At 34.0% G+C, this 27,590-nt stretch overlaps 1 protein-coding gene across 1 annotated transcript; it reads right to left on the bottom strand.

Moving 5' to 3' along the window:
• Positions 1–13,478: 13,478 nt before the first annotated feature.
• Positions 13,479–25,802, bottom strand: PPC4 (phosphoenolpyruvate carboxylase 4). The gene is made up of 20 exons (XM_020352255.3): positions 25,522–25,802; positions 24,382–24,545; positions 24,037–24,151; positions 23,737–23,814; positions 23,541–23,609; positions 23,288–23,366; positions 22,740–22,816; positions 22,564–22,659; positions 21,398–21,536; positions 20,620–20,754; positions 20,200–20,264; positions 19,855–20,124; positions 18,816–18,941; positions 18,637–18,738; positions 18,420–18,566; positions 17,519–17,617; positions 17,092–17,180; positions 16,369–16,495; positions 16,065–16,271; positions 13,479–14,535 (listed from the first exon to the last, which is right to left on the bottom strand). The coding sequence occupies exons 1-20, from the start codon at positions 25,675–25,677 to the stop codon at positions 13,711–13,713; spliced, it is 3,165 nt and encodes a 1,054-aa protein (XP_020207844.1). The 5' UTR covers positions 25,678–25,802; the 3' UTR covers positions 13,479–13,710.
• Between the last annotated feature and the right edge of the window lie 1,788 nt (positions 25,803–27,590).

Genomic DNA, 27,590 nt, shown 5'->3' with positions numbered 1-27,590 from the left:
CCCGATTATCCTTATTCAGGTTTTTTGATTTTCTGGTTTTATTGCCTCTGCGTAGGCTGTTATCCACTAGGGGATTCTGTCGTATGATTTTGTCTCCACAGTCCACGATGCTGCTTCGACGGTTGTTTTTTATTTTGATGCCGCTGAGGGCTGGATAACGCAGGGATCCGTCTAGGGGATGTGCAGTTACTCATAGGTTCATGTGTCCCAACTTTCCATTGAGTAGTTGGTACCCATTGGGGAATTTCTGATTCCTTGGGGTGTAGACACAAAGATGCTCTTTTCTGATGTGAGCGATGCCTTATGATTGGCTGACGTCCTTTCGACGATGGTGGAGTATCCCGGTTATCCTTATTCGGGTGACTCTTTTTTGGTTTTCTGATCTTGTTGCCTCTGTGTAGGCTATCATCCACTGGAGGATTTTGTCGTTTTGTTGTGATTAGCCTCTTCTGTTAGGCAGATCATCTTGATGCTTGATGTTTGGCTGAGAGCCGGATTCCACTTGGGGAATGATTATTTGTCTTTTGTGATTTTTCTTGAAGGGGTGCCTCTGAGTAGGCGAGTGGGGATTTAAAGTTTATATATCCCAGAGTATTATTTAGAAAGCCTCTTCAGGCTTAGCTTCACTCATCGCTTGAGTTGGAAAGCTATCCTCCATTGAGGAGGTCATAGTCCTTTCGACTCGGATATTCTGTTTAGACGATCAAACCCTCCTTGGGGAATCTTGCTGATCTTGGTTTGATAGCTTTCACTGGGGATTTGTTCCATGAGCTTAAGCTGAGGTTTCTCTGGGGAGTATTATTTCTGCGAGCCTCTCCAGGCTCAGTTATTCTGAGAGAGTATTATTTCGGCGAGCCTCTCCAGGCTCAATTATTCTAAGAGGGAGTATTGTTTCGACAAGCCTCTCCAGGCTCAATTATTCTGAGAGAGTATTATTTCGGCGAGCCTCTCCAGGCTCAATTATTCTGTATGAGTATTATTTCGGCAAGCCTCTCCAGGCTCAGTTATTCTGTACGATGAGTTGCTTTTCTTGTTCAGCCCAAGAATGCAAGCTGAGATGTCTTTTGGAGAGTATTATTTTGGCAAGCCTCTCCAGGCTCAGTTATTCTGTATAATTTGTCGGATTTTCTGTATTTTTCCTTTTTGTTGATTTTGGCTTTTTCTGTGTTTTTGCCTTTTTTGTTGATTTTGGCTTTTTCTGTGTTTTTTGCCTTTTTTGTTGATTTCGGCTTTTTCTGTATTTTTTGTTGATTTTGGCTTTTTCTGTATTTTTGCCTTTTTTGTTGGTTTTGGCTTTTTCTGTACAGAAATGTCTCTGAGGAGTATTATTTTGGCAAGCCTCTTCAGGCTCAGTTATTCTGAGAGAGTATTATTTCGGCGAGCCTCTCCAGGCTCAATTATTCTGAGAGAGTATTATTTCGGCAAGCCTCTCCAGGCTCAGTTATTCTGAGAGTATTATTTCGGCAAGCCTCTCCAGGCTCAGTTATTCTGTACGTTTTATTGATTTTCTGAATTTCTGCATTTTGTTTGCTGCTGTCATACACAAGCAATTTTTCTATTTTTTCTATTTTATGCGACTGCCTCATGATGAGGTCTTTGAATGTGCAATTAATGTGCGTGATGCACAAAATGCAAGTTTAATTATTTTATTAATTTGTTTTTTTTAGAAATGAATGGCTCCCCCTATCCTCTTCTTCTTGGAGGAATTTTTGTCATCGACGTGAGGGAGGATTTCTGTTATTGCCAATACGGCCGTTATTCATTTCAGTATGCCCGTATTGAATTGAAAATTTGTTCATAACCCTAATTTTGGTACGGGCGTACTGAACATGATACGGGCGTATTGTTTTTCTGAAGTTTATATTTTTTGTTTTGTTTTTTTTTTTTTTTCAATAAACAGAGAATAAGTGATCTTCCATTACACCTATCATCTGTATGCATGTATGCAGTATGATGCACCTAATTCTATTTGATTCATTTTTCAAAAGAATTAACCGATGCGTTTTTTGCTTGGATTTTGCCATTCCTCCAGACGGACTGTGCGCTGCCGACTTTTATGACCGAGGAATGATGCATATTTGTTTTTTGTGTCATCAACCCAATGATCTTTCCCTTCCTTTTAGAAGATGTGTCAACCCTCCTATTGACCACTATATCTCCATGTTTCCACTAGATTATTAAAAAATCGTTGGGACAAGAGAGAAAAGAAGGAAAGGATATATTTTCAAAAGTTTGTGTTTTAGAGGGGATTATTTTATTTTTTTAAAAAAAAAAATGATTTTGTAAGAATGACTTGGCCAATGGTAGGCTTAAGTGTTTAGGCTTGTTTGATTAAACACTTATGAAGTTAAGCACGTCTTGGTTATTAACGTTTGTGATTTGATAACTTGGATAGCTTTTCTTGAGCCCCTTTGTTGAATTCAGTTGGTGGTACCATCATGGATTTATTCTGTTTTTCGATTGCCCTAACTTTTGCCTAAAACGCCCATTTGTGGAGTTTTAGCGGGCTTTTGTTTTTGTTCATTATTTTGTAACCCTAATTTTTGCCTAGGTCACCCCTTTTGTGGGATTCCTAGCGGGTCTTTTGCTCTTATTTTTGCGCAGTCCCCTTTTTGGGTTTCCTGCCGAGCTTTTTGTTTTTTTAGGATTTTTGTCCTGAATGGATTTCTTTTTATCCATGACGGCACTTATTGAGGCCAAGGAAAGGTGCTCCAAGTTGTCACTCACACTTCCACATAAAAATGATGCGGGTTTATTGATTATTAAGACGATTTTAACCTCACTTATGTTCATTCAAACAGGGTTAAATAATGTGGTTTAGAATTTTATTGCAAGCAAGAAAAGAAGCAATAAGAAAGAATGATTTTATTATAATCATAGTGGAAAACATGTGCCCTATCGAGGCTCGGGGGTCGGGCTGTCCCCGAGGAGTGATCTCTAATAGTCATCAGGTCTATACATCCCTATCAGAAGGAGAAAAGCACTTGATGACAACGACCGGCCTTGACGTTTGTGAACCGGCCTTCCTAAAGATCTGGCTTAAAGAACGTCGAGAAGGATCTTGGTTTCTCTTCGTCCTTTGATCTTTATAAGGGTTGTATCCTAACCCTTGTTTCCCCGTATTATCCTTGATAATAGGTAGCTCAGGAATTCCTTGGGAGTCCTTGTCAAGTCCTTGTCCCGGCAAGTATCCATTCTTGGTGAGCATATGGGCTACCTTCTTCATTTCTCGGGGAAATGTCTCAACATTGGCGATCTCCAATGCTTGGAAGGCGGTTTCTAAAGCTTCCTCTGCTGCATCCACATAAGGTATGTTGGATGGCTTGCTGATGAGTATGTCATCTTCAGCTTGTACAGTCACCAGTTTGTCACCCACTATGAACTTGACTTTCTGGTGGAGCGTAGAGGGTACAGCTTTCGCATCATGAATCCAAGGTCGGCCGAGGAGACAGCTATATGCGGGAGAAATGTCCATCACTTGAAATTCGACGTTGAAGATGGTGGGTCCAATTTGGATTGGAAGATTGACTTTTCCCACCACTTCTCTTTTAGAACCGTCGAAAGCTCGGACGATCATGTTGCTCGGGCGCATTTGGATTCCCTTGATTGCCACTTGCTCGAGCGTTCTTTTTGGCATTACGTTCAAGGAAGATCCATTATCTACCAAGACTTTAGCGATGTGATACTCCTTGCACTTTACAGAGATGTGCAAGGGCTTGTTGTGATTTGGTCCCCCAGCGGGGATTTCCTCATCGGTGAAAGTGAGGTGATCATTAGCCGTGATGTGACTAACAATCCCCTCAAACTTGTCTTGGGAGATAGTGTGCGACACATATGCCTCGTTCAAGACTTTCAACAGAGCTTGCCGATGCGGTTCGGAGCATAGGATCAACGACAACAGAGTAATCTTTGCTGGCGTCTTATGAAGTTGATCCATGATGGAGTACTCGCTCTGTCGGATATATTTTAATAGCTCATCAGTCTCCTCCTCGGATTCTTTATTTTCCTCGGTTTTTTTCTTTTTCTTTTTCCTTTTCTTTATTCTTGGGAGCTTTATCATGAAGATCATCGGGAGTGTAGATCCTGCCACTCCTAGTCATGCCCCCAAGTCCAGCGATGTTAGAGATATCGCTGTAGGCAGAAGAATGGATGTCGTATATCCACGGCACAGCCTTATTTGATTCGTAGGGGAAAGGTCTTGGAGCAGTGATCCTTAATGGTGTTGGACCTTCCCCTTTATTCGTCTTGATTACCAACAACGGAGTTGATGTGCGCTCGCTTGGCGCGGTTGTTGGCTTACACTTAATAACAAATGGCGTGCGATCCATCTTGAACATACGCATCGATTATTTCTTTCTTTTTATTAATGTTTATTAATGATTTATTGGGAGGGATGTATGAAATGCAAACCTAGATCCCTCCATGATCTTTGATAAGAATGCATGACATGAGATGATGACGTTGAATATGCATGCATTGTGTTTATTCAACTAAGCATTATCATGTTTTCGGGATGTTCCTAAGATGATGCATGATATTGCTTGGTTTGGATAAATAACCCTTTTTTCTTTTTTGGGTATTTTTATTATATATTTTTTTTTGTATTTTTAGGGTGAAAAGGGAAACTACCTATATGAATGTGATGAAGGTAGATGTTAACACCATGTAATGGAAGATTCTTATTTCTATTTATTCTTATTATTTAAAAAGAAATGTTGTATGTTTAAAAGGTGCAATGTATGCTCATACAATGTCACATAAAAATGCACAAACAATTCACTCATCCACGAACAGTCACGAGCGAATCACGAGGTAGGGGTATCCTGCAGAAAGGTGCATATTCAAGGTGGTTCTAACTGTTCTCACCAGTCCAAGGCCCCCAAGGTGCCCCCATTATAGGGACCCAATTCCTCTCGTCGTAAGTCGATGGAAAACTCCAACGCACTGTCGGACTTGAGTTCATGGTTATCACCTTGAGTGATGCTTTCCGACAACGGTCTACGGGCACCTATAGACCCATTCGACAACCGGCCGTACTAACATCCACTCCCTATGGCTTACCACTCATGCCCCCGGGTATAGAGGGAACTGTTGTGTGCAAAGGTTCGTGTACAGTTTGTATTCCAAACAATTGCGGAAATTTAAACATACAACAGTTATTAAAGCCATATAAATAAAGCATGTTATCATACACGCGAGGGGTAATGAAGTAATTTTAACTATTATTTGTTAAAAATAATCTGTCACTAAATGGGACTGACTCTCGAGGCTTCCCCAGTGGAGTCGCCATCTGTCGCCACCGGCCCGAAACGGGCTTTCGGCATTCGCGAAGGATGGTTGGACTCTTTTATTTGTTTAAAAATATGGATTGCTAGAATGACTTATTCTCAAACTGAGACCTTGTCAAACGAGCAATTTTATTAAAAGGCTTACCAATCCATGTTAATCCCAAGCGGGACCCTCCATGGATTAGCGGTTTTCATAAAAAGGAAGGGTTCATGGAGTCGCCACCAATGTTTTACTCAAAACATTGGAAAAAGAAGTTTAAGGCAATCGATTCAAAAATCGACTTCGGCCATGACAACCAGAGTCGGGTAAGGGAGTCGGTTACGCGTGGGGAAGGTGTTAGCACCCCACAGCGCCCCTTTCGGGTTCCCTATGACAGATTATTTCTAAAAATAATAGTGCAAAATTACTAAATTACCCCTATTTATTCTAAACAATTATAACTTAACTATCTACATGATGACAGTTAAATATACACACAGAAAGCAGTAAAAGGAAGGTTTTAAGAAGAAACCTTTGAAGCGTGCTTTTATATTCAAGTAAAACTGGGAAGCTTTTTGGCGTTCCCTCGCTCTACAAGCCCGCTCGCTCCCTCCTAGAAAATTTTAACTATGGAAATCCGGAGGATTTCCCTTCGACTCAGTTCGAGACTCAAGCAAAAAGCTCAGAACTCGAGAACTTTGTCGGATCAACTCTCCGAGTGATTTCTAGGCAGAGCACTGCTCAAAAAAACCCAGAATACTCAAGAAGAGGGTTAAAACTCAGTGTAAAAGTCTAGAATGACGTCCAATTGACGTCATATTTATAGGGATGAGGCGCAATACGGCCTCTGGGGGTCAATACGGTCCGTATTGAAGTTTTGAACTACAATACGGCCGTATTGAATTCAGTACGGCCGTATTGAAGTTCAAAAAACCTCAATACGGCCGTATTGAGTTCAGTGCAGCCGTATTGAAGTTCAGTGCAGCCGTATTGAGTTCAGTGCAGCCGTATTGAAGTTCAGAAACTTCAATACGGCCGTATTGAGTTCAGTGCGGCCGTATTGTAGTTTAAAATGTTCAATACGGCCGTACTGAACTTTTGGGAGGCCGTATTGGGCTTCATTCCCTCCACTTTCTTATTTTTTGCTACTCTAAGACCTCTAAACCTACAGATTGTCATCCCACGGTCTTCTAAGAGTCCCTTTGGCTGACTTTCCTTTGATCTTCGAGAGTCTTCGAGTCTTATTTCCGACCCGGACAATTTTAGGGGTCTACAGGAGGAAAACAAGCTCAATATGTAAAATTTAGCCTAGGCCCACTTCTGGCCCAATTACTAGTTGCACCTATACACCTTACTATTTGTCACCCCACTTCTACTACTGAAAATATAAAAATGAATGACCCTTAATATAAGGTCAAATGGGGCAAATGTCTCCAAGTAACATACCCTAAATACTCAAAGGAATGTCCTATAATAGAAGAAAGAAAGTGTTTCACAAATACAAAGGCAAAATGAACCTATACAAAAAACTAGTATATACAAATGAGCTAGACCATCTCTTCAAGATGTGATGGCCCACATGAAGAGTAGCTTGGGCTTAGAAAGCCCATTAACCTCCAAGCTAGCCAATCCTTCCTGTATGCTCTTAGCCATAGCTCGAGTAATTGGGCCCTTGGCCCATGGTCCATCATCCCCTCCCTGTTGAAGTGGATTTGTCCTCAAATTTGTAGACTCAACCTCCTCCTCATCAAATCTTGCAAAAGGAATAAGATCACTAACATTAAAAGTATTACTTACTCCATAATCATCTGGACGGTCTAGCTTTTATGCATTATCATTAATCCTTTGGAGGACTTGGAAAGGACCATCTCCTCTAGGATTGAGTTTAGACTTCCTTTGAGAGGGAAATCTTTCCTTTCTCAAATGAAGGCAAACCCAGTCACCCTCCTAAAAAAATGAGGGCTTTCTTGCCTTTGCCTCTTTTTAAGGCATATCTCTCATTTTGTTGTTGAATATGGTCCCTAACCCTCTCATGTAATTTTTTTACAAAATCAGCTCTAGATACCCCTTCTTTTATGAAAGTACTGATGAGAATCAGGTAAAGGTACTAGATCCAAAGGTATGAGAGGATTGAAACCATAAACAATCTCAAAAGGTGAGATCTTGGTAGTTTTATGAATTACGCGGTTGTAGGCAAATTCTATATGGGGCAAGTACTCATCCCAAGACTTGCGGTTTCCTTTAAGGAATGCCCTCAACATGGTAGATAGGGATCTATTAACTACTTTAGTCTACCCATCAGTATGGGGATGACAAGTAGTTGAGAAAAGTATTTTAATTCCTAGTTTACTCCAAAGAGTTTTCAAAAAATGACTAACGAACTTAGTTTCCTTATCTCTAGTGACCTCTTCTTCATGCTTCTCTTGAGTCTTCAGAGTACACGCGTAGAAAAGAATGAGAAAGTGAGAAGCTTAAAAATAACTTTTGACAACCTCCTTTCTTAAAAATAATAAAAATAATAATAATACTATTTAGCAAAAGACCACTACATCTCTCCTTCCCTTCTCATCAAATAATTAAACATATTTCCTCCTTTTAAAAAATAACATAAATATAATTCTTGATAAAATATATTTTCACAAAAATAGTCTTATAGCAAATAATCCAAATATTAATTAAAAATCATGTTTTATATTAAAATAAAGCTCATATAATTAATTAAATAATATCAAAACTCTAAAATAAGTATATTAAATATCAAAATAATTTCAAAAATATTATTTATATAAAGTACAAAAAATAGGGTGTTACATCCACGTTGGCATCCACGTGGCCAAGAGTTAACACTGTCAGTGAAATTTGGACGGAAGTCCCACATTGAAGTATTATAAATAAATTGGGACCAAATTGAAACCAAAAATTAAAGTGAGACCAAATTAGAATTTTAGCCTAAAATAAATGTGAGGGGAAAAAACCGCCATTTAATTAAAAATTATTTTTTCATAAATTATATTTATAAAATTTTGTATTAATTTAAAATTATTTGAAATATCCTCCATATACATAACGTCATGTATACTTTTAAAATATATAGAATATAAATAATTTAATTATTTTCTTATTTTTCAATTTTGACAAAAAAAAAATACTAACAATAATGTACAATTATAATTCAACATTTATAGAAAATATAATCTATCTAAAAATATTAATCCTTCCAAATTTTTACTTGACATTGAGATATATCTAAGATGAAATTCGCTTAATATTTAAATTAAATGGGTAAAAAATTAAAAATTTACATGAAAATTTATTAAAACTTAATTAAAAAATAATATTTATTACATCATCAAAGAATTAAAACTTAAAAAAAAAGTATATGATATTTAAATTACAAGCACATTTAAATTCTCATGAAAGTATATTAATATATAAATAAAGAAAGTAAACAGTTGCATCGCATGGGATGAAAATCATATAATTATATATTAATGTTTAAATAAACTATTAGAGTTAATCTAGTGACAGTTGAATTGTATGAACAAACTTTCAAATTCAAATGCTAGTGTTTTTATTGTAATTCTCAAGAATAAAGTAATATTAATACCTAAATTATGTAAAAATATGACATTTTATTTATTAAATTATTTTTAAGTTTATATTTTAACCTGAGTAATTATAAATAAAATAATATATTGATAAATTAAATCATGGAAAATATATTTTTAATAGAGAAAAATTGTTCAATATTTTTCATATTTATAAATTATATAATGAGATTTTTCCAAACCTTGCCCCGGTTAAGTGGATTGCTGTGAGGCCAATCAAGTATCTTTCAGGGTCCTTTGGGAGTGATGGAATCACTAACATTCTTCATGCTAAAATTATGGTGTTATGTTTTGGCCTTTTAAGGAAGGACACATACAGTTGATTTAGTGCATGCAAAAGTGTCTCCAAACCATCATATGTAAATGAGATAACTTTAATTAATGAAAAATTGTACACAATTTTTTAATTAATGACATAATCACTAGTGAAAAATCAGTCTTTTACGTTACCTCTTTGTCGTCGGACATACCAAAAATCGACGTAAAAAAGATGCGGTGGTATTTTTGTAATTTTTGTGAACTTTTTTACGTCGAACATAAAGGAGTCCAACGTAAAATGTAAAATCTACGTCGGACATAAGATACGTCCAACGTAGATTTTACATTTTACGTCGGACCCCTTTATGTCCGACGTAAAAAAGTCTATTAATCTTCCCGCGCGTGTCAGTATTTGAAAACAAGAGACATGTGAAACGGTGTGAGAGAAAGAAGAAGCTCAACCGCTTAGGTCGGATTTGTTTTCTGCCACTTTTCACTTTCCTTCTTTGGTTTCGGTTTCATCAGAAGTAACACACCAACACCAAAATTTCTTGCTTTTTTACTTTGATATATTTAGTTTTATGTTTATTTAGTTTCTTTCAATTTTGTACTATGCTTTCAGCTATGATTATTCAGGATATGGAGCATCTACAGGTAAGGTATGTAACTCGCCTGATTCTTAAGTTTGTAAGTTTGTTTCGCCAGAGAATTTTGATTTTTCATCTGGAACGACCTATTTTGCAAGCAGAACGGCCCGTGCTGCAAGCAGAACGGCCCGTGCTGCAAGCAGAACGGCCCGTGCTGCAAGTAGAACGGCCTGTGCTGCAAGCAGAACAACCCGTTCTGCTTGCACTTGTTATGTTTTTTTTTGTTTACAACTTTTTTACGTCGGATCTTGGCAATATCTGACTTAAATTTACGTCGAATTTTACAACTGACATAAATTTACGTCTCCTGCTTTAACATTGGACTTTTTTCTAACGTAAAAAGCTTAAAATAACCGACGTAAATTACCTCTTTTGTACTAGTGAATGTAATATTTTTTAAATAATTAAACAATTAATGGAGGTTTGAGTAATGTGTAAATGACTTAATTAATATACTATTTTTTTAAACAATTCAAGAAATTTGTGTAGGGATGCAGAAAGTATATATACAATTTCGCAAAACTTTAATAGTTATAAATGTAATTTATACTTAATTAAAAGCCTCATGTTACGGGAACTGTCACTACAAGAAATTCATTAAATAGAGACTAATTTAGAGACCAAATTTATATAGTTACTTTAGCAACTTATTTAAATATTATTTTAGAGATTGATTATAGTTGGTCCCTAATTCAATCTCTATTTTCATTAATATTTTTTATGTAATTAGAGACCAAACTTTTAGTAGCTAATAGTTTAAAAATATTATTTATTTAATTAGATACAAATTATTTAGTCTCTAATTAAAATATAATCTGAGACAAAATTTTTGATCACTATTAAAACACTTTAGAAACCAATACTTTAGTCTAAATGATTTTATTATTGACTTTGCGTTGTTTCTATAAAAATGATTTGACCAGCGAGGATTTGAATTTAGATTTATGGCTGAAAAATGGGTCACTAATTCAATTATTTTAAAATTTGGTCACTAAAATAATTTATTTAGAATCGATCATTATAACCGTAATTAAATTGATTATTACAAAATAAGTTGCTAAGTTTGTCGTTAAAAAATAGGTTATTAAATTAGTTGTTATCAAAATTGGTATCTAAATTGGTTACTATAATATTGGTAATTAAATTAGTCAATGAGACAATGAGATGGTCATTAAAAATTGGTCAATAAATTGGTCGTTGTAAAATAAGTTACTAAGTTGGTCATTATAAAATTAGTCACAGAATCGGTCATAAAAAATTGGTCATTAAATTAGTTTTTAAATCAGACTCTAGATTGGTAGCTAAAATTAGCAACCAGTGGTTTAGCTACTTTAAAAAATTGGTATCTAATTCAGCCACTTATTGGTTTAGTAACTGATTTTGTTAATTTGGAGACTGAAAATTTAATCTCTAAAGATAAGTTTTCTTGTAGTGTGTGGTGTGTTTGGATTCTAGTATTGAAATCTTAGTGTTCATTAGAAGAAAATTGATGGAAGTAACTCATTATAGGCTTATAGCAATTAATAAATTAAATTTAAAAAGTGGAGCCAAAATATTTTGTTTACAATTATATCATCTAACTTAATTTTAAACTGTTTAACACCTAAGTTTAAACTTTTTCAATAATAATTTTACAATCGATTATATAGATCTTCAAGTGATTGAATGGACTCTCACCTTACCATCTCAATTGTATACAAGTGGTTTATGGAAAGATCTAGATGGGTTATAAATATTATTAAAAAAAATCTCTTTCCAGAAAAAATCTCTTTCCAGCCCAAAAAGCTACCTGTTGGTATGGAACAAAATTCGCACAATTTCAAGACTATTATCACTATCTAAATTTTACATTTATTATATGCTTCTTTCACTTACTTTATTTAATAACTCATATTTTATATTAAATTTTAATAATTTAATTATTAAATTAAAAGTTTTTAATATATAGATAGAATTTACAAATTTAAAAAAAAAATTAAAAAATTGATTGATATTTCATTTCATTAGTTTAAATTGATAGATAATTATAAAAATATGTTATATGTTAATTTAAATCTATATAATAAAATATCACATAATTTTTAATTTTTAAAAAAATTGTAATTTTATCTATATATTAGGAACTCTTAATTTAATAATTAGATTATTGAAATCTCATATAGAATATGATTTAAGTAGAGTAAGTCTACCATTACTCTTGGAATAAGTGAATCCCTCTTCATATATGTGAAAGGGATCCACTTATTCCAATAATAAGTTTAGCAAGTGGACCATTCTTCATATATATAAAGAGAGATCTACTTATTCTAAGAGTAAGTTTTGGTTCCAATCGTTAAATTAAAAATTATTAATACATAGATCAAGTCTATAAATTAATATAAATTTTGAAAAATATTTGATATTTCATTTTATTAATTTAAATTAACAAATAATCATACAAACATTTTATACATTGATTTGAATCTATATAACAAAGTATTATATAATTTTCAATTTTAAAAAAAAAAAATTACAAGTTTAATCTATGCATTAAAAAATTTTAATTCATGATTAGATTGTTAAAATTTAATATAAAATATAAGTTATTAAATGAAGTAAGTATACATTCTTCTATATATATATATATATATACACATTCGTACACACAAAATAATCATTAGGGTGTCATAGAACTTGTCTTAGTATCCACATTTAAAATAATTTCTACCTTCGACATCATATCCACATAGGATATTCATGCCTACACTCACAACTCACACTTTACTTATATACGAGATTAATAATAATAGGAAAAAACATTTAGTTTCCCTAAACTTTGCCTCTTGTATGAATAAAGACTACAAACTTTTATTTTATCTCAATTGATCTTTAAAGTAGCAAATAAACATCATAAAATTTGATTTTATTATAATTGATCTTTAAAATTTATTATCCTTTACAAATAAATACTGTGATTTCAATTTCATCTTAATTAATTTTCAAATTTTATTTCTTTTAAAACAATCTTTTATATTAATTAACATTAAACTACTAAGTTACTCATAAAGAAGAAATATTAATCATTTATTTATTTATTTTTAAACAAACTTATTTATTAGTTTTTGGTGCATATGTTAATTTTATGTTCATATCTCACTTTTTTATATATCAAATAAATATTTTTTTTGTTGTCTTTGGCATTCTCTTCTTTTTCTTTCTTTGTAATTAAACTCATATTTTTATTATATTTCTAAAATAATTGTAACAAAATGAATGATTAATATTTAAGATAAATTATCTCTAATTTGGTAATAAAATATTGTTCGTAAAAAATGATAAAATTTAAATAATAATTAGAATAAAATTAAAATTGACTATATTTATTAGTAAAAGAAGTAAAGTTTAAACAATAATTAAAACAAAATTAAGGTTTATCATGCTAAAGAACAACTTGGTGGATGCAGAATTGTTATATTCAAGCAGTTGACTTGATGGGAAGTGATTAACTTATCAAAAAAAACTTGATAAGAACTGAGAAGTGACAGAATATGTTGGAAATTAGAAATTCAATCACTGCAGAACAACTAGGAATACCTGGAATCAGCCTTCTTAAATTTAATTAACAAATGACCTTGGCGCAATTGACATTTACATTTGATTGTCCACACAAATTCAGATTTATCGACTCAAATTCAAAAAATAATAAAAAGTCAGTCTATAGTCATCCAGATGGAATAAAATTAAATGCAAGAAAAACAACGTTTCATCATATTTTGAAATTATGTTAATCATGTCTATGTGTAGAAAAAAAAGAATTTGACTAAGGCTTTTTGGCAACATTAATCTTTCATTAGCATATACATAATCCTATAAACATGGGAAAGTGTAAAGGACCAAGTTAACAACATACAGAATGAGTGAAAATTGCATATAATTAAGTTGTTGAGAACTTAACCAGTGTTCCTCATCCCTGCAGCAATACCATTTATGGTGATAAGCAAGGCATCTCTGGCTTTAAGGTTGTCATCATCACATCTTAGCCTCTTGAGTATCTCTACTTGCAACATATTCATGGGATTGAGAAAGGGAAGTCTACTCTCAATAAGCCTCCTTAGGCTCTTGTTATTCTCCTGAGGCTTCTCATGGCCACTAACCACTAGCACAAACTTGCCAGTTGTGATGAGCTCATTCCTCAGTTGAGTTCCAAGTTCTTGCCTCTGCTGTGAGACAAGAACTTCATCATAGTGCTTAGCAATAGGAATATCTGCTTTTCCCAAAACCATCTCAATCAAGTCTATTGTGCTTTGAAAGAAAGGCCACTCTTTGTACATGGCCTTTAGCTCATCACTTTGTCCTTTCTCAATAACACCTTGCAAGCCTGCTCCAACTCCAAGCCAGGCTGGAAGGACAAACCTGGTTTGAGTCCATGCAAACACCCACGGAATGGCACGAAGGTGGCCAATTCCGGTCGTGCTCTTTCGCCTTGTGGGGCGGCTGCCTATGTTGAGGAAGCCTAGCTCTGCTTGAGGTGTGGCTTCATGGAAGTAGGACAGGAATTCTGGATTTTCATATACTACATTGCGGTAACACTGGCAACTGATCTTTGAGATATCTTCCATGAGATTGCGCCATTTTTCTTCTCTTGGCGGGAGAGGTGGACGAAGGGTAGCAAGTAGCACAGCTGTTGTGTATATCTCAAGCTGTCTAACAGCTGTCTGTGGCAGGCCAAACTTGGCCTGCACCATCTCTCCTTGCTCAGTTGAACGAAGGGTTCCCTACAATGTATCATGTAACACATTGTGTCATTGGTTTCAGAACATTGCTTGTAATTCTGCTTTCAATGAAATGTCTGTGCAGATAGCAACTTAAACGGGAGAGTGGAGACTAAATGGGAACATGATCTAAACTATAGTTCATAGTCAAACAAATGTATAACTTGACTTTCAAGAAATGATAAATTTCACATGCTCTTCTAGGCTCAAGCATCGATTGGCTTAAACAACATTCAAACTTAACAATTTCACGGTCGATGACATTCAATAGTCAACAACAACTCATACCAATATGAACAAGAGACCAAGAATGCATAACAAGTTTCTGTTGGGGTTATTTTATTAGTACTTGTCTGAGGGGATATTTTATGAGAGTTATTTTTTATAATGTTATTACACAAGCATACTCTACAATGATGAGATATTGTCCACTTTGGGCCTTAACCCTCACGGTTTTGCTTTTGGTCATCACCCAAAAGAAATTTATTTCTTGTTTTATTTTATCAATGTAGGACTTGTTTATATCCCAACAATCATCCTCTCAAACAAGGGACCTAACCTTTATATATCACATTATATGTTATGAGTTATGAGGGGTTATGGGGTTATTGGTTGTCACCGAATCTAACCTGCGGCTCTGATACCAGAGATGGAATTATTTTTATGGTATTTGTCTAAGAGGAATATTTTATGAAAGTGTTATTTTTATAAGGTTATTACACAAATATATTTCACAATGATGAGATATTATCTGCTTTGGACCTTAGCCCTCACGGTTTTGCTTTTAGTCATTACTCAAAAGGTCTCTCGATCATTGAAGTATGTTTGTGCTATATAAATTGTTATTTCTTGTTTTATTTTATTGATATGAGACTTGTTTGTATCCTAACAATTTCTATGTTAACGTTTACCCTACCAACACTTCAATAGTCTAGACATTACATTTTCTTTTAAAATATGTTCTTAATTTCTATAAAATGAACGAATTTTGATGTTAGTCCCTGTAATTTTATTTTTTTTTCATCCTTAAAATTTTTAAATATTATTTTTAGTTCTTGTGAAATAAAAAAAAAAATAGTTTTGATTTCTAGAAATATTTTTCTTTGTTTATTTCTCTAAAATTCAAAGTCACTATTTTTGTTCCCTGTCACCGACACTACAATGTGTAGTGGAAGGCAGGTCAATTAAGAGGACTTTATGAAAAGTTGAACTCTGATCCACTCAAGGCTAGTTTGTCCATTTAGGTTTTGAATTATTAAGAGATGTAAAGGAATTGAAACCATGGTATCCAAACAAGGTGTGACCATGCCAAACTGGGCACCAAGCAGTTCTGTCATAGCCTCATAGGTCTTAAGTTGGTATGGTACTGAAGGGTGTTAGTGTTTTTCAAAGCAACGTGACCCCAGTAAGTGTCAAGTGTCAACCCATGACGGTGTTAAAATTTGATTACTATTAGTGTCAACTCAATAAGGTGTTACTGTTAAATTACTATTAGTGACAGGTAATAATTAAGGTTAAGATGCAAAACCCACCATCACAGAGCCGGGTGGTTGAGACTGAATAGCCAGATATGTTGGGCCACCACCACGGCCAATACTCCCTCCACGGCCATGGAAGAGAGTAACCTTAATACCATATTCCTTGCATGCAGCCACAACATCCTCCTGAGCTTTGTAGAGTTCCCAAGCAGCAGTAAAGCGCCCAGCATCTTTACCAGAATCAGAATACCCAACCATAACCTGCATATAGAAGAAATATATAATATATATAATACCACTGCAACAATTCCCATCACAGCTACAACATAAATGAACTGAATCTATAACTAAAAAGTACCTCTTGATGCCCATTATGGTTTTTAATGACGTGTTGGCGGTACCAATCTATTGACAAAAGCTTTCTGATAACTGAACCAGCTCCTCTCAGGTCCTTCACAGTTTCAAATAGAGGAACCACCCGCAACCTATGTTTGACACGTCTGTTGTTAAAACTCAAACAGTCTAATGAAACAACAGCAATATTTGTTTTGTTGGGAGATCTTTGGACCAAATATCTAGCAAATTACTACAAACTTTTCATAGAGAAATCATAAAACTTTTCCTAGCACCCTTTCCTTTTGACCTTGTAACAAATAAAGCAAAACAAGATCAGGCAAGTCCTGCCATTCATTTTCCAAACATTGACAAGAAAATTGACCATAAGCTTCTTGGGCTTGTTAAACACACTAGAATGTAAAATTTACGTGCATGAATGTCTGTGTATAGATATCATGTAATATACACGATTCACACTTTATTCTAACCTTTTGCTAAAAGAAGAGTTTCACTTTAATGCTCTCTCATCATAAAGATTTTTACACTTTTAACCAATTAGAAATTGTCCTAGATGTGACTTTTAAAATAACTATTACTAAATTCAACAACATTCAATTATATGTTAGTCGATGGTTGGATAACAATATAAAAATCTTTAGGTTGTTTTGTCTGTGTATTCTAATTAACTTCTACTTAAATTGATAAATAAGTTACACATACATGAACGTTGTATTTCCATACTTACGTTCCACCAGGACATGCTCTTCCTAACTCCCCACTAACAGCAAGTCGTGCATCCTTCTGCAAAAGCTCTACTGCAAGAACATCACTTGCCTGATAATCAAGTCAAATCCAAATCGTTAGTACCAATGCTATTGCTAATAACAACATTTTTAAAACACTATTATATCCTAGTCCTTAGATTTTTTGTTTCAAAGTTGTACCCTCGTAAGTTTAAATTGCCAAGAAAATATTAGACAACTAAATTTATAATGTAGCAAAACTGATTGTTTTTTGGGGCAAAATCAAACATTAAGAAAAAAGGGAAGAAAAAGAAGACACTGATTTTTTTTTGGAAGTTTAGCATCTGAATCGATATTGCACAAACTGTTTCAATAATTCAGTTATATAAACTTTGCAGGGACAATTTGTAACAAAGTAGTTAATCATACATTTGAGGCCATAGAGATCACATAGGCACCAAATGAATCACTCCCTAGCTCAGCCGCAGTTCGGAACGTATCCAACACTTCTCTAACATCTGGAGAAACCTAAAAAGAATAGATTAAGATGCCACTTAGATACAGAAACTCGGGAGCATGGAATAGAGAAAAAAAAATTAAATTGTACATATCATGTCAACAACTATATTTTCAAAATTGCAATTGGATTATTAAGATCTAAATTTTAAACTTTAGAAACTCCCATCAAACCAAAGCCTCAATTAGTTAGATACTTGGTTACTTTTAGACAAGATGGTTAATTATGAAATGGTTGTCATTGGTTACAATATCATGAAGGAGGAGTGTTGGAGTGCCCTGCTTACACATTTGCAGTTGCATGTTCTGTTCGATATCTTGACAAGAGGTATGGGCTTCAATGAAATTTAGGAAAAGTCATATGGTTAATCGAAATAGCTGATGGTTGTAATATTAGCTGATATGGGCAGTTAGAGAAGGAGTGTTAGTCCATATTTTGGGGAAATTTGTATCAGAGTTTGAATTGACCAATAGCAGGCTTTGAAATTACTTGAAGTGTAGTAGTAGATATGGTTTACAGGAAAAACGAACTTCAGAGTTCAAGAGTTTAGCATCAAAATAATCATCCTCTTCCACTTTAAACCTAAAATGACCATAAAGCATGTTATTGATAAGATAGAACCAATAAAAATTGCAGACTCAAGTAATACAAAATAAACTCTCAAGTCTCAAACTTCAATCAATAGAATAGCTTTAAATTTTTAAATATCAACTTTCCTTTTCTAAAAGTAAAATGTTTTACTATCCTATACTGGATAAAGAGCTTGTAAAGCTTGTAAAGGTATCATTTGGTTCAACATTCTAACCATCTCACCTCTATACTAACTGGAACCAGTGGCCTCTTCCCTTTCAACTCTTTAGTTAAGAAGTCCAGTTTCTTTTCTTCATCCCATTCACTGTATTTACCAATATCCAAATACCTTGTAATTGCATCTAGTGTTTCAGCATGTCTGCCAGATTCCTGTCACACTGCTAGTTTCAGGCCACAACTAAATATCCAAACAATAATGAGCAAAAAAATTTGAACATACTTGACGCAAATCAAGCTTCATTAACACCATGCCAAAGGTAGCAACTCTTCGAATTATATCAGCAAGTCGACCATCAGCTAGCACCCCAGATCCACATGATTGCTGGAGAAATGTAGAGTTAAATAATAATTTTTGGACAACCACCTTAGAGGGAAAAGAAAGTTGGAAACAATGAGTACCAGAGATTCATAACAAAGAAGCAGAGGTTCCAAAAGTTGCTCTGTTGTTTCATAATAATCCATAGGATTATGCTCACATGGACCATCCTCAATAAGAAGCTCCAACCATCTACGAGTTTTAACAAGCTAAACACATGAAAAAAATATATGGATGAAGTTACTATCTTATACTAGATTGACAAATTCAGATTACCAGTTAATGAGACGTGAATTTGCCTTAATGGCACCCCAGGTACAAATTCTCCGTGGATTGGACAAATATTCAAATCAAAACTGGAAAAGATATTTTTCTAACAATGCACAAAATGACATGCAAATAAGCTTGATCTCTAAATAAGTAAATTTAACTGTCTTTAACCAAAAAGCAATATGATTTTCATCATATCCAGTGTAGCTCCTAATAATGCATATAAATTAATGATCCATCCAAGATGAGTCTGCAATCTGTCATTCTATATATAGACATTTATTTGGAAATTGAATTTCAAATCCGCAATGTCAACACTCAAGTTAAAAAGTCCTTCACACTTTAGCTAGAAGTAATACAAAAAGTATAAATATATGCTGAAATCAATCTTGTATAGTTTTGTTTGCCACAACATTTTCTGCATTAATATCATTCCTCAATGGTTCTGCTCACTTGTTTTCATAACCACCTGTCTTTTTATCTAAAGGAAAAATAAAGGCAACAACGTGAATAAATATAAAAGACAAGAATAATGGACAATGGTGTTAGGTACTGTGAGAATTTGAATTCTCTATCTTTCAAAATCATTTTCCATGCAACTGCACTTCTAAACTAAAATGTCTTTCGACCAACCCAAACAAAAAAACCATAAAAAAAGTTACGCAAGATCATTTATTTCATTTTCAAACTACAGTCCGCTGAGTTTCATTTAAAGCCATGCTAGGTTATAAAGCTTAATAACTCCTAGGAAACAAGCAACATATTCTTGTAGAAAATTCGACAGCAGAAATTGAACAATTGTGTCCATGCAACCAATTTTGATGTAACACTGAAGTATATCTGAAGTAATACCTTATCTTTTACATGTCCAAGAACAACTCTATAAGGAGCAATTCCAGGAAACTGAGGGAGCTTTGGCTCCAAAAGCTTCTGAAAACTGGTTCTTCCTATCTGGGATTCTGCAAACAATTTCCTCTGAGCATGAAGTTGACTAGAGTTGAAAGAAGGAGAGCGTGTCATTGAAGCTAATGAAGTAGCACTGGAACTTGGTGAAATTGGTATTGATGAACGAACATTGCGATTGCCACTATTGCTCTCAGTTGAACTTGAAATCCCACCATCCTATCAGCGAATATATGTACACGTGTATTATCTAGGATTAAATGGAAAATTCAGAAAGCTACTGAATTGATCTACCTTGTGATTGGGTTTCTTTTGATCAGCTCCTGGCATGAGTCTGGGATGCTCAGATCCACCCTTTTCTACATGAAATAAAACATTCAAACAAGAACTCTGTACTAATACATAATATGTTTATAACATGTACTTCTTGATTGGTTCAGAAATTTATATATGTCAACATGAATAAAAATGCAATTTATTCTTCATGCGTGACAGCATGAACTGAGAAGTTATTTTTTAGGATTGGAGGGATTCCAATTCGTTTATTCATGCCATTAGCAAGAGGCACCATTCCTTAATTAAACATTATTAGTTAGAAGTCACATGTGACATGTAAATACTATTGTGTGGTTCTAGAAGAAAAAAACATGACATTAAAAAACACAATTTGCAAACAAAAAACTAGACAACAACTTTGAGGAAAATTATATGTACCAGCACAAGAGGGTAAATGAGCTCCAGATGGAAGTTTAGTTGGAAATGGTAAAGCTTGTTGATTAGGACTTTTGAATTGACTTCTACTCACAGATTCATTCCAATGTTCACGGCGATCCTCCTCATTGTTAGTTTCTAAAGATAAAGTGATCACCAACTCTTAAAATTGGATTGAAAGAGTATCAAACATATCTTTGAGGATATAAAAGTGACACACCATAATTTAGAACAATTCATGAAGTAACATATGCAGTTAATTATGTTAAGACATTCATAAATAGAACAATAAATAGATGACCATTTCACTTGTACTGCATCCTCAAATATCATATCATACCTATGTTACAGTCTGATTCATTACAAAGTTTAAAATATTTTCTACAAACAATTGTCATCCTAAAAGAAAACTTGCCCCTTCAAAAAGCAGATTTTGTTGCCTTCTTGAAAAAAAATTTTCTTGGGAAACATATAAAATGACCTCAAATATTTTACCACACATATGCAACTATAGTCAACCTCGTGTCATTCAATTGGATGTGATTTGAGAGTGGAGTGTAGTAAATGTTAACAGGTTGATGTCTTTGGAAACAAGAGAAAAGTAGAAGGCTAAAACACACAGTCACGTACTATCTACTGCTTTTAGGTGTTTCAATTTGCCTGTATACATGAACCAGTGTTACTTTCTGACAAACCATATCCAGCAGTCACGTGATATAGAAACAAAGATGATTGCTATTCTTGTTAGCATTTGGAAATACACAAAACTAAACAGACAAACCTTCTAGAATTTCATGTGCTAGTCTTAACAGCTTATCGCTACACCGGTTCATGGATAACTCAAATCTCATGCTATCCACTTCCCGAACATAGAGGTCAATTGCCATCCATCTTGATAGAAGTGAAACATCTTTTGTGACCTGAAGAACAAAAGGAAAACCAATTACACAATCATTGTTAGATTCCAACTTAAGACCAATTGGCTATAAGTGAAGTTGCCCAATAGATACATAAGCTGCATCCGGAGAATTGAGGCATGTGATGTGAGACTTCACAAAAGTTTGAATTCCAGGATCAAATGAAAAACACAAAAATATTCTGCAAAAAATCCCTCTCCTAATAAGAGAGAAAAATTCTGGTAATTATGGTAAGTAAGATATTGTCCATTTTGAATTTATACTCTCATAATTTTATTTTTAGTCATCACCCAAAAGACCTCTTTCCAATGGAGTATGTGTATGCTTTATATACATTTATTTCTCCTCTTATTTTAATGATGTAAACTTTATTTATATCCCTACACAAAACACATCCTTCAACTATAGCATTGACGATAACAACTATCAAGCTTTATCCCACACTTGATGGAGTAAAAACATGGATCAATTATTCTCTATCAAAAACTAAAATTTCTATTAAAAAAATTCTGAAATATTTTCTATAAAAACCATTTTGTTGTTCTTTTCTAAAGAATAATAAGAACAATAGTGATGCTAGCTTCATGGATGACACCATGTCATTGGGTTCGGTTAAAACCCAAATTCTGAGAGTGTTCACGCCTAAAAACACATTCAACATAATTTTATATTGGCTAATAACAACCTAAAACAGCCCACCTCTTTTTTTATCCTGGCCTGAGACAATATAAAATTTGACTAGAAAGTACAACATTGGCAAAGATCCAAGAAAATACTTCACATGTTAAAATCTCAGCCATTTTTGTCTTTAGTTTTCCCAATTTAATCATCATTAAACGTGCACTTTTCATAATGACAAGCATACTGGACATCTTTAGGTTGTCAATAATATAATGGTATAACAGATTCAAATATGTTTCCACTACTTGTAAACTCCTCACCTGTTGAGAAAGACTCATTGGTTATTGAGAAAATGAAATTGCATAGTAAAAGTACAGGCAGCATGAATGGATATTTGAAATTTTGCTACCTTTGCTGTCACATTTGGGTTTCCGTCTCTATCACCTCCCATCCAAGATCCAAACTTAATGGGAGTGCAAGTCAATGGAAGTGGTTTTCCCGTGTGCTGCAAGGAAGGGTAAGTTGTATTGAAAATGTTTTAGGCAAAGAATGTACAAGTTAATTGGCACAAATTAAAGATTAGACCTTCTTTAAAGCGCTGCTAACTCGACGTAAATAATGAGGAACAGCTTTCCAGAGTGATTGCTCCACAATATTCAATCCTGGGAGAATTGAAAAAAATAAACCAAGGGGTTCTTCCACTTCTTTTTTCTCAACAGTGAATCAAATCATGCAAGAGCTAACATATAAAATGTCAAGGACTGTATCTCCTAAAAGATTAAGATATTAGGTGTTCATGTAAAAGCCTTTTGGGTACAAGAGGGACAAAACTCTTGAGAACTTGGTCAAAACGGCCATAGAACATTGTCATTGAACAACCAAGAAAACTTAAGCTAAGAGGCAGATTGTTATAAAAGGTTTAATTTTTAGGAGTATCTCCAACAATGCAAACATGGAGTGGCTTAACTCACTTTTGGTGAGTCGTACAATGCCACATGGGATTTAAGGACTTTAACAAGTTTTTTCATCACTGGAGCAATCCTTAAGAACTGGTTCATTAAGTTTGAAAACACCATAAGCAACTTTTTTTAGAGATGCTCTAACATATAATACTATTTACTCAAGCAACTTACCAGCCCTGGCTTCATCAACTGGTGTGGGTTTCTCGCGCCTAAGCTCATCTGTCTGCCATATTGAAGTTATCTCTCTTACCTAAAAAACCCAATATGATTTATGAGAAAAGAAGAAAGTGTGCTAGGAAAAGAAATTCCACGACCCTTTTCACATAAAGATATGATATACCGCCCTAAATCATAGGTGCATTTTTATCTGTGGGGTACAAACACTGGTAGTTAAGTAAACCGGTAATACGATTCAAGAACATACCAGATCTTCGATAACCATATCTCGATCTTCAGGGCCAAGATCAGGTCGATCATTATAATCTAAAAGATGCTGCATGAAGGTGAAAAAGTAGTAAGAGACAAAACACTTGCAGAATATTTGACATTATATCATAAAGGTCAAGGCTGAAACCTACAATAATTTTACTTAAAAAAAGATAAAATAAAAAAAAAATTACAGCAATTTTAATGTGTTTGTATTGCAAGGTACGGCGATTAATTTGAGTCGGATGAGCTGTGAGAACGATTTCCACCTCCTGTAGCAACAAAAATGACATTGGATTTTGAATAATAGAAATTAGAACCAGATTATGCTGCAACCACTCACAATAAGCACATAATGTTTCACTAAATCAACAAGACAACAAGTAATCTCAGCTTACGTAGTGCATGGATATTGAAAATTCATATTTACTTGTTGTCATCTATACTTCTTAGACTATGCAGATTAAAAATACATAAGGAACAAAACAACATACCTGCTTGCAAACTGTGCTATAAAGATCATCAGGAGAAACACCAGCTTGCAACAACTGGTTAAAGATATCATCGCAAGATTTTGCAACATAAGCCAAATTTCCTCCTTTACGAACCCTACACAAACATAACATGTTCAAGACTATTCTACTGAAGAAATCATGTATAGAATAGTATTCGGGGGAATGTTGGTTGTTATTAGCCTACGGTTCAACTTATTCTAGAGTATTTTTGCTGAGAGCTGAACCAAAATTGCATTATCAATGTGGAAGAGGCAAAGAAGGATAAGACAAACTATGAACTAATAGAATAATAAGAGACCAATAGTTGGAGACCAGAATGAATACCTATGGTGGGTTTCAGCTATACCCATCAAAGTAAGATGATGGCTAAAGGCACGAGCAAGTGTTAGAGCTTCTTCTAGTGTCATCTTGGACAACTCTGAAGCCAATTGTTTTTCCAGTAGCTCAGCCATGTCCTCAATCCCTGCCTGTCTCATATTACAAGCACTCTAGAGACAAAAAGGAAAAAAAAAAGAATGATAAGGAATTTTCAATTCCTAGATTGTTGGCGAAAGTAAAGATTTTTACACACTCAACGAGTTAGAAATTTAGGTATAACTTTTACGGTAATTATTATAAAAAAAAAAAAAAAAAAGTCAGTATCCAATTATAGGACGATTCGTAATCGGATGATAGAGTAAATAGTCTTTGCACTTTTTGTAAGTGTTGCAGCTCGTTAGGTAACTGAGACCAATTAAATTTCCAAATTTAACGTTTAATGTTGAAGATTTCATAACTTGATGAACCCAAACACTACTTAAAATAATATGCAATCAAATTTCCACCATAAAAGGTTTAGTCTAGTCATGATTTGAGTCTTTTCTTATAATATTAACCCCACATGCATGCATTTACGAAACACTACATGCAAAATGCATATCATTTTTCAACCTCGATCCACTTTCTCCACAACCAAATAGTGTCCTTGTTAAGAAAAGTGATGAAATCATGACAAGAAAAAAAGAAGGAAAAAAAAAAAGACACGAACCCCAACAGTAACACTGAAGAATCACAAAAATCAACGTTAAAATTATTAATAACCTTGTGCTTCCACTATCCACTCTCTAAACAACCAAACAGAGTCCACAGAAAACAGTGATGAAAAATCACAAAAACAAGAACCACCCCACCCCAAGGGAAAAAAACGAAGAAGACGAACCCCATCATTGAAAAAACATGAAATGAACGTTAAAACTTAAAAGCATTACAGGGTCCCCTTAAAACTGTGATCACATCACAACCAAAAAAAAAAAAACAGATAAACCCCATCACTAAAAAAACTCAAAAACAACGTTAAAATCATTAACAACGCCAACCCACTATTCTAGGAACAAGTAAAGCAAGCAAACCCATTAAAAACTCTCAAAATAGAAAAAGTGGGGTATTGATAAAAATTAAAAATTGGTAAAAGAGAGAGAGCAAAACCTGTGAAAGGACTCGAATTTTTTCAAGCTTGTCAACGAAGGTGGTGCCAACCTCTCTCTGCAAAATGTCTTTGAGAAGGTTTCCCAACAATCTACAGTCATCATCGAAGAGATGGAATGAGATTTCCTCCGCTATGTCGTCAGTGATGTCCGTCATCGTTACTTGCCACTCAACCAAAAACTAACACACAGAAGAGAAGAACAAATACGAAAGAAGAAGAAGAAGAAAGAGAAGGAGTGTGTGTGTGTGTGTGGTGTTTGATGAGTAAGAATGGAAGAGAAGAAAGTGGCATATAATAAGGTGGCAAAGCATAACTAACATGCGCGAACAAAGCTAGAACCGTTGTGAAATTGTGACTTTCCCATGTCCCACCAAAATTGTAAGAGCATTTTACTTGGTCAATTCTATTTCTGTTCCATTTTGGTCTTTGTCTTGCTTCGCCAATAAAAATCAAACTCCAATGTTTTCGGATTATGCGCTGCGGGGAGACATCTTCACCTTCTCAAAACTACTTTCATTGGAAATCAATGATAGATTAGCAATGTGCATGAGCTGTAGGTGAAACACCAATCTATAATTCAAAAGAGTAATAAAAAAATAAAAGTATGTCTTATCAAAATTAGGGGATTCAGGGTTTTCATTGAATTGGATTGGATTTATGGGAAGAATTCGAAATTTAAAGTACACAAATTAAATTGGGTTGAATTGATTTAGATTTGTTTGATTGAGTATTTTTTTTTTTTTTTTTCATTTCAAATCTAAAATGAATGTGAGTCCCTTCTCATGAGATATTCTTCCTACCTCGTAAATGAAGGGCATTAGACTTTGGGACCATTACTCGTACATGGTGTTACCATTAATAACATCTAGACAATCCTTTTTTAAACAAATTTTTAAAAATATCCGCCAATAAATTGAATTGTCTAATATTCATTGAAGGTTTAACATAAAATAAAGGTACCTTGAAAAAGGATAAAATCTTTTATTATTAAGTATATGTGGTGAAACTTCCATACTTAATGGTTAGACCAAAATTTTTTCCTCTAATGTAATAATTGACTGCATCACATTGTGGAAGTATCAACTAACTCTTTCATCATATTGATGAAAAAAGAATGATATCGTTCTATTTTTTCCATCTGACCTAAAATATGTAAAAACCTTGTCACTTGCTCTTCTACTATTGAGTGTATAGTATTTTTAACAATTATTGTACCTTTTAGTTTATGACACAAATGGGTGAACTAGATAATTCATTAACTTATGACATCTCTAGTCTCTTATCATAATTATTAAGAGAAATTTTTACTCTTGACAATAGAAATTACATGACATGTAATGCATGTCCAACATAATACAATAAAATTATTGTAGCTATTTTCATCCTTTTATTCAACTTGTGTTGATCATGACTTAATATTGACATATTCAAATCCATTCAATTATTTATTATTTCCTCTTCATCCAACATGTCATTGTCATGTTTGTTATTCGTGCATTGCACAAATCTTCTTACCAATTAGGTATGTCAGTGACCATTTAAATTTAAACATACGATTAATTAAACTTTACATAAATAAGATATAATGTCTCAATAATCTAACATAATCACTCATTTATTTACTACTTAACATAATATACATAGATTTAAAATACAAATAGAATTAATGGCCAAACTATGGGCTCTTAGTCTAGCTTATTATTGGAGGGAAGGAAATATGTGCGTAGACATGCTTGTTAAGATGGGACCTAATTCTAGGATTGCACTTATGGAACTCGAAAATCCTCTAATTGTGTTAGAGGCCCAGCTCTTTGTTGATGCATGGGTCTCCCCGTGCTACGGGAGTAGTTGTTTTTGTCTTTCTTTTCCTCTTGTTGGCATTACAGTATAAAAAAAATGACTTAAAATAAAAATAAATAAATAAATAAAATGTGATAGAATAATTTATACAACTAAATATAAAATATGTGCATCATTTCAACCATCTTAATACTAAGGTAAGAGAATAGTTAAAGATGTGTTCTTTACATCCGCGAGTTATGGTATCTCAATATATAATATTGAAACC

This window comes from Cajanus cajan, chromosome 11, assembly GCF_000230855.2.
Source record: "Cajanus cajan strain Asha chromosome 11, NIPB_CcT2T_4, whole genome shotgun sequence".
Lineage (NCBI taxonomy): Eukaryota > Viridiplantae > Streptophyta > Magnoliopsida > Fabales > Fabaceae > Cajanus > Cajanus cajan.
The sequence above is the reverse complement of the archived record's forward strand: the minus strand, read 5'-3'. Positions and strand labels throughout refer to the sequence as shown.

Bases quoted from the DNA above. Each gene is read 5' to 3' on its own strand.
- PPC4 (XM_020352255.3), bottom strand. From the start codon at position 25,677: ATGACGGACATCACTGACGACATAGCGGAGGAAATCTCATTCCATCTC. The intron at 23,815-24,036 runs GTATGTTGTTTT...TTGTTGCTACAG, and splicing joins ATAGCACAGTTTGCAAGCAG to GAGGTGGAAATCGTTCTCAC. The intron at 20,125-20,199 runs GTAGATCAATTC...ATTCGCTGATAG, and splicing joins AAAAGAAACCCAATCACAAG to GATGGTGGGATTTCAAGTTC.